General features: G+C 39.8%; 1 protein-coding gene across 7 annotated transcripts in view; it reads right to left on the reverse strand.

Annotated features, from left to right (window-relative positions):
• mark2b (MAP/microtubule affinity-regulating kinase 2b) overlaps window positions 1-4,624 on the reverse strand; it is a 50,096-nt gene extending 45,472 nt beyond the window's left edge. For all 7 annotated transcript variants that reach the window (XM_029455092.1, XM_029455095.1, XM_029455094.1 and 4 more), the window contains exon 1: window positions 3,337-4,624. In XM_029455092.1, coding sequence (XP_029310952.1) covers window positions 3,337-3,387 — 51 coding nt within the window. In that variant the 5' untranslated portion in view covers window positions 3,388-4,624. The remainder of the gene's footprint in view (window positions 1-3,336) is intronic.
• Window positions 4,625-8,362: the final 3,738 nt, after the last annotated feature.

Raw genomic sequence — 8,362 nt, forward strand, 5'->3', positions numbered from 1 at the left:
TGCTGAGACAAAACACATTCTGCTTCGTCATTTTAATGAACCTGCCTTATCACGGTATCGTGTACAAATTCTAGGTATTCAAGGTTAAACTGGCGCCACACTGATAATGACTGTCATATCCAAATAAGTTCTTCAAACTAACAGCCAGTACCAAACCATGTGTGGCAACTTGTCTGATCAAAGCCACTCAACATATCTGCCATTTCACACCGTCAGATAAATGTCACAAGTCACTTCACTACATTTGACAGCTCTCTTACAATGTGCCCATGGACGGTCTTGGTCAGTACCATTCACAAACAACCATCCACCAGTCAAGTAAATAGCCATTATGCTAATTTGATATGAAATTAAACTGCTTTTTTTATTCCCGTCAAATAGAGCTGCAAAAATTAATCGATAACTTGTTAACGTTTTAATTAAAATCGGCAACTGTTTTGATAATCGGTTCAAGTAAAGGGGAAAAAAAGGAAAAACTGATTCCAGCTTCTTAGATGTGAATATTTTATGGTTCATTTACTCCTCTGACAGTAAACGGGATATATTTGAGATGTCATCTTGGGCTTTGAAAAACGCTGATCAACTATTTTTCGCAATTTTCGGACATTTTATAGACCAAATAATTGACAATCTGTAGTTACAGTCCTACCGTCAAACATGAAGATATTTAGAGAATATTTGTTTTTACCTAGCAACACATTGACTATTCAGATCAAAATATACATCTCTGACGGGAACAGGGACAGTTATGTCAACACTCAACCCGTCTTCATGTCCGGTGCCATTTTGTCCTGTATCTTGAGACCCGACACCAAAGGCTTTCTATACATGGCCTTTAAAACAGACTGTGTTTGTGTGGGAGTATCCATCCGTGACCTTTTGCCTACAAACCCAGTTGAGGACATGCCATGAACCAAAACTTTTTTCTTAAACCCCTAAATCCTCACTGGTTGCTGTAGGATGCGAAAGGGTGCACTCAGACCAACAATAGCACTACAGCAAAACAACACACAGGAGGCTGTATTGGTACAAGTACGTCACTAAATGGTAGTCAACAAACAGGGCATACCAGGAAGTTCAGTTTGAGGGATATTAATCACTAAGACTTTGGTTTTGTACTATGTGTGTGAGTATTTGAGGCTGCTACAGTCAAAGATTTATATTTAATCAACTGTATTGTTTCTGACTTCTGTTCCAGGTAAGGGTGTAGCCATGTAAGAATGTGTATGTGTGTACTTATTTGCCTACACCTACCAGTCTAGCTGTCTGCTTTCCTGTACACTGTAATGGAAGCAGTGATCCATTGTGTGAGACAAGCCGGCACACACACCGACACTCGCAGTGAGATCATGGTATCAACAGACGACTTCTGTCAGCATTTTATTTGTGCAAAAAGCGAAGACAGACAAAATCTTTGAACCTTTGAGTCTCCAACACCATATAGGTTTCCCTATTGGCCAGTAAGAGGAGACCTGCAGTCTGGTTGGCTGTGCAGCTGCAGTTTACACACCTGGGTTGGGCTTTCAAAGTTTCCGGTAGAAAACTGTTTGACAGAGGGAGCAGCTCTTGAGACAGATTAAAAATTAAAATTAAAAACAATAGTAATGCTCCTCTTATTTATGATGTTATATTTATTGAATAGCCACTGTCAGTTGTATTTACAAATGTTTACTACAAAAAGGTTTTAACTAAAAGTATTTCTAGGCATGTACATTTGCTAGACTCATCAAAGCTACTGACCACCTGCTAAAACAATCCATCACGCAGCAAATCGGCAGCTACATTCATATACCTATAGACACTCGAGCAACACAAATATAGAAATGGGTTAAGCTTCACACACAGGCTGACATCATCTCCTGGCTACTCTGTCAACATGTAGACGACAATGTTTCCATCCAACGTTTAAAAGAGATTTTTCATCACATGATGTTTGTCAACAGCTGTCCCAAGTAATGCATGTCATGGTCTGTATTGGAAACTATAATGGTTTTCATGTGAGCGTGTGCAGTTTTTTCCTAATTACAATGAATATGCAGATAAAACTGTCAACAAGATTAAGACAGATGCTGTCTTGGAAGCAAGGACTTTGTTTCAGCCTTCTAATAATGATTTACAGAGAACAATCAAGGGGTTTCTTTGTCTTTTAAGCACACTACCAGAGTATTTCAATACTCAAGTGAATGGCGACATGCATACTTTTTGAATCTCCTGCTCTTAAAATCCTTTGCATTTTTGAATGGTATTTATAGTGCGTTTAGAAGCCCTTGGCCTCTGAATAAGGGTCAGTAGATTTAGGTCAAAACTGGATATATTGTTTGTGAGTGCCTTTACTCACCCCCTGTACCAGCACCAAGAAATAAAATGTCCAATTTAACATCTGGGAGCCAATTTTAACAATATCTCTGAATTTAAATCTACATCTGTTTCAGAAGTGCTCTGGGCTCCTTTAAGTACAATTCATTAACGAATCAATGAAAGATCAGTTTTGTTTCTTACAAGTTTGAATTAGCACCTGAATTAACACTTTGAAAGCTTATTTTATTACACAGCCCCCAAAGCTTCTTCTGCTTCCACCTTTGTGTCCCACATGAACTACTTTTTCTTCCAATCTGTCTTTTTAAAGAACGTGCTTGCAATACTGACGTTGCAAATCTATATTGTATATTAAAAAAAGAACACACACGGTATCAAGCCTCCAAACAAAAGTCAACCTTCTTCTCTCAGGAAAATTGATCAGACACCATTTTCTTCTACAATAAATAGAAATGTCACTCTTACAGCAGCTTAGCTAAAATACACAACCTATCGATAACAGCTTAAATAAATGAGTTTTACTGTACATGCACAGATGTGTAATGCTGCAAGGTGGACATATTGCAAGTCAATCAATGTTTGCAATCACCAAGGTTGCATAAAGAACACCTGTTACACATGTATTATGGTGAAATAATAACGCATAGGGTTTCTGTAATAACTATAACAACTGTAGCCTTAATGAGGAACTATCTGACAGCTTTGTCTGTATAGCAACAGGTCAAAGTACTGAAAAGTCAAGTAGGAGGACATGCCCTAACACACAGACTAAACAGACACCTAAATGTATTCTTCTATTCTGCAAAGAGTGGGAAATCCAGCGTGAGTGCGTAGGCAAGGCTGGTGAATCACTGCTGTGTGGCAAAGACAACAGAGACAGGGGAAAAGCAAAGAGACAACCAGAGACTGGAGAAGGCCAAACAGGGCCTTTCTCCACAGAAGATACGAATATCACACTAATGTAGATTTAAGGGTGAATAAATATCAACATCAATTTGGAGAATTATCTTAGAGTCTTACCTGCCCAGTCGTATTTTCAATGACTTGCACCAGTGGTGTCCTTGTTGACATTTTTTAAAGACTTGAAGTTGCCAAAAAGGGGGAAAGGAACAGTGAAACAAAAACGGATCTTCAGTGTCTATTGTGCATTTAAAATCTGTCTAGTTGATGGTAGAGGAAAATTTCCAACAGATGTCCAGTGCTAGCCAGCTAGCAGCACGACAGATAGCCCGTGAATCAACAAGTTGAATCCCACATCAGCGGCTAGCCAAGTTAGCCAGCTAGCTAAAAACTAGCTAGCAGCAACCGCACGTCCCATGTTTGTCAACAAGCACAAAACAGGAAAAAGCGAAATGTCTTCTTTAGCTTCGGTCTTGGTGTCAAAACAGTCAGTTCCCAATTAGCATTAATCAGTGTCGATGATGACCAGTGAGCTACCAACCTGATGCTCTGACGTTTTGGCCAGCTAGCTACTTGGGCTAGCTCGAAGAAAAGTTGGTTGTATTGAACGAGACAAGGTTCAATTAAGTGGCTAGCATGCTAACCTGTAAGGTTGCTAACTAACGTCTGAGGGAGCGTCAACTGTCGCCGAAATCTACAACAAATGTTTATCTAGCGTCGTTTTCATAACGCAGTGTCGACGTCTGTTTTTCTCTTTTTATGGCAGAGATGTTTCCTTTCAGGTTTGAAACCAGGTCCGGGTCTGAAAACTTTCAGGCCAAAGTTATTCCAGGCGAGGTCTCGACCTTCCCAACTCACACAAAACTATTCAAAATGTTCCTGCGAATTATCCAGGTTATGGGGTATCCAAAAAATAAAAGCAGCACCATGGAAACTGGTCACATGGCAGGTGAGAAACACGAATTAATCTGTTGCACTAGCTAACTGGCTGGCCAATATTAGCCCATGGAGCTGTATCAGTGTTTCTTTCGAAGCAAAGTTAGCTAGTTAGCTGGTCCTCCTGCGGCCGCGGCGGCGGTGACTGCCACAGAGTAGCCCACAAAACTCAAAATCCACGGAAATCACCGGCGCTCTTCCTTGTGTTGCGTGATTGGAATAAGGTCGTCCAACAGTGCTGCACTGCAGTGTGGCGATATACCAGCTCGTCCTGTCGGTACACCAACTGCTGTTATTCCATAGACCGGCCGATTTAAAGAGGAATCATCAAATTGTAAAATCCATTATCTCTAAACTGGGGTTTTCTTGTTAGGAGGTGCGTGTCACGGGCGACAGGGGGAGAGAGGCGAGGAGCTGCGCCCGATTGCAGTCTATGCGCACGATCCTGCCCTGATACCGGAACAAGCTCGCGGCAACATGGCTGCTTGCACCACGACTGTGAAAGAGGAGGATTGGGGAGGGAGGGGGTTCGTCCTGCGTTCGGCTACACTCGGCTTTTTCCGAGCTTTACTGTTTGACCGCGACTTTTCCAGTTTGGTAAACGGCAGGTGCAGCATGGGATTTAGTATGTATTCCAGTTGAAAAAGCAGTCATACAAATACAATTGAGTCTCACACATAACATTGTTCATTATGAGGTCCACATAAATCTGTCCGACTACTTTAATGGCTTCAGAGACAATGACAGCAACAAGGGGCAGCTCAACAGATGTTATTTTTCAAGATTCAAGAGTTCAATGGGTAAAAAACGATTTTTATACGAATCCAATTGTATATATTGTATCCAGTATCTCTTAAACTCAAACCAACCGTATTCACTCCTGTGTCAGTTGCTTTTTGGTAATTTGATTACTTGCAAATGTGTACCAATTAAGTACAATATGGTCTGGGTCCTGCATTATGACTAATATATTATATATATATTAATCACATCCCTATTTAGTTTCACCTGTGTTCTACACTTCGTTCTTCCCCTGGGGAATGCAGTCCTTTTTACATAATTGTTAGCGACCTTGGTTACATCGGAGCAAAAACACAAACAAGAGATGGCCAACTTTATGGGCTTTTTGCATTGATTCATTACAGCATTACACCACAGTGCAACATGTACGGAGAACTCCATATAAATCCTCCTTCTTTTGTTAACCATACAGAATATTAGTGGAACACATAATCTGCTTCTTCAGAATATATCTGAGGCCATAGCAAATTATTAAACTATTCTTAGATGTGGATAAATGATGGGTCTTTATTGCGATCACAGCTGTAGTAATTTTATTTGTAAAAATGTGCCCATTAATGTGACTCTGAGAAGCTGACAGCTGGCATAGACATTTTCAAGTTACTAAGCAACAGCTATGGACTGACGAAGAAAAATGGATGCCATTGGAAGTGATGATGTCTGAACTGTCAATCAGGAGGTCCGCAGAGACCAGTATTCACCATTTGCACAATGCAAGGATGTTATGGAGAAAATAAAAAATAAATCAGGAAAAGAAGGGGTGTGAGAGGCTTGTTAGTGATGACTGGGAGAGCGTCCAACTGGCAGGATTTCCCGATGAATCAAGGGGAAAATCACATCCCTGATGATGGAAGACGTGCACACACAGGGGAACACATAGGATGTAAACAGCTTGGGTTTCAGCGCATAAAAGACTATTCATATAATAATTAATAGCCTAGTTACTGTACCAGAGGGAATCACTGGGCCTGTTTTTGTAACTTATTAATCACTAAACTCACACATCAATCCAACTGACTTGGCAGATTATGTCCTCTTTTTCACTGTATTGGAGCATGTCCAATTTAAAAGTGGATCACAGGAGAGCGGAAGTCACCCGTGTTGTGTTTTGTGACCAGCACTTTGGGAAAAATGTAAAATGTTCTCAAAATGATACACAATGAACTCAATGACTCTACTTTTTATTTTTTACAGATATTACATGAGCTGTTTGAGTAAGAGTCTAGTTTGAATGAATAATTATTCAACCAAGCTCGCCTGAAATGTTGTTTTAACAGCCAATTCAACATCAGGCTGAAGGACACAAGTAGAAAAGGAGACTTTTGACTAACGCTGGCACATTTACAGGGATGTTGATCAATGTACCCTCCATTTATTTATTTGTATTTCTTCTCTCCTCTCTTTTTTCTTAATTTGGTTATTACTATTTTTGTTTTTTACTTTTTTCTCATGCTGTCCCCTGTTTATTACATTTGACCTTTAACGTTTTGTAAATCAATTACATCTGTTGCCTTTGCATTTGTTAAAATGTCTGAATCTTCTACTTGCGTAAGCAAAAGAAAAAAAGAGGTAGTTTGTTGGCGGGGAAAATGTGCTGAAGTATCGCCATCTGCAGGAAGCCTGAATATATTACAGAGTATAATCTATGTATGTATATATGTTTGTATATATGTATCTATCTAAATACAATATACATCCCACAGCCTATCATCCTGACACGATTTCCTGCTGTGTGTTTCATAAATATTTGGATGGAAACGTGTTTTCTGGCTGCCATACTTGTGCTTTGCAGGAGAGATGCCACACTGAGTAGGAGGTTGAATTGGAAACAGTTAATTGCAGCTGATTTGAGGGTATTTTAAGTCTCATTGGATGAACATAAAAAAAAACATATCAGCCTTTTTATCTGCAGTCTCCTACTTCAGTGTGCCAACGGTATCTGGCGAGATTGAGTCTGTAATATTAGTTTTAATATGAAGCCAATAATGTTCTGTGTAGAGGCTGGCATCCCGTGCACCTCACCAGACTGTGGATGCATCACCGTCAGGCTGTCTCTGCAGCCTTTTTGCATTTCAGTTCATCTCGACAAGAACGTAGCTCACTCTGTGGCAATGTGCGGATCTTCATTACCGTGACATTAAAGCAGCAGCTCATTTCTCTGTCACATATTTTAAAAAGGCTCCATCCTTGTTATTTCTACAGTGTCTTCACTTAAAATGTAGTTCTTCTCAGTTGCTTTGTTTCTTGAATCATCCTTAACGTTTGCAAAACAGAGCATGAACATGTCAGTGTCATCACAACACCAAGCCAACAAGGAGGTCAAAATACTTATTCATGTTGTCATTATAACATGTTCTGGTGTAAACTATGGCTCAGGTTTAGATGAGAAGGACTGAAAAAGCACTGAGAACCAGTGTGATACATTTTGATCAACACGACAGAAGCATCTGATAACGTAGGAGACGTAATCACTTGCATGAATGTGCCAAAGAAATTTCAATTTGTTCAAAAGAACGACAAAGCCTCTGTGATGCGCACAAGAGACGAGAGGATGTGGAGGTTACGCAAGTTGTTTTGAGTATTTCAATCTGAAAAATGTAACAGTGTTACATGACCTCCAGTTTAAAATCCATTCAGAAGAGTAAATTAGGAGCCCGGCTGGTGGGCTGATGAAGAGGCACTTGAGCTCATCTGACAGGGCTGGGGGGGTTAGTCAGACAAAAAGGTGGGAATGAATGCTTTAGGCTCCATCATCAATAAGAAGGAGCGCTCCGCCTTGATAAAGCTGCCCTGGTATCAATAATAATCTTGCCTCACATTGTAACCTAGTGAGACAAGATCTACCGCACAAGATTATATAAGAGGAGACATTCAAGAGAGTAGAGGACACAAACAAACAGAACATTAGCGAGTGAACATTGTGTAAGGATCGTCCTTCTTTTGCCTAATTCATGGCCTAGATGGAAAAGGTCAAAATGTTTCCTGAACACGTCAATTTAGCAGTCGCTGACTCACAGCAGCGTGGGCAACATTAGTGAAGCAAAGCCAAAAATAGTCTGAATCTGTGCAGACTGCTACAATCAGTGCAGCGTGGGGAAAGTAATGAGATAACTGTAATGTCTAATATCATTTTAAAATAAATGAATTCCTCCACATTATCTATAACCAATTAATTATTGGTAAAGCTATAATTGGTGGAGTGCACTCGAGGCGAAATTCTTTTAAATAAAATCCCTGATGTAAAAGAAAAGCAGAAGAGATGAGAGGCTGCAGTGTTTATTGATGCATGTGCACGCTGCAAATATCAGCACCCATTTTAATATTTTTATATGGGAACTTTATTTTTTATTATTAGTCAGTGAGTTTTATTAATTAATTAATCTATTATTTATTTATCTTATTTTTATGA

Source organism: Cottoperca gobio, chromosome 18 (assembly GCF_900634415.1).
Source record: "Cottoperca gobio chromosome 18, fCotGob3.1, whole genome shotgun sequence".
Classification (NCBI taxonomy): domain Eukaryota; kingdom Metazoa; phylum Chordata; class Actinopteri; order Perciformes; family Bovichtidae; genus Cottoperca; species Cottoperca gobio.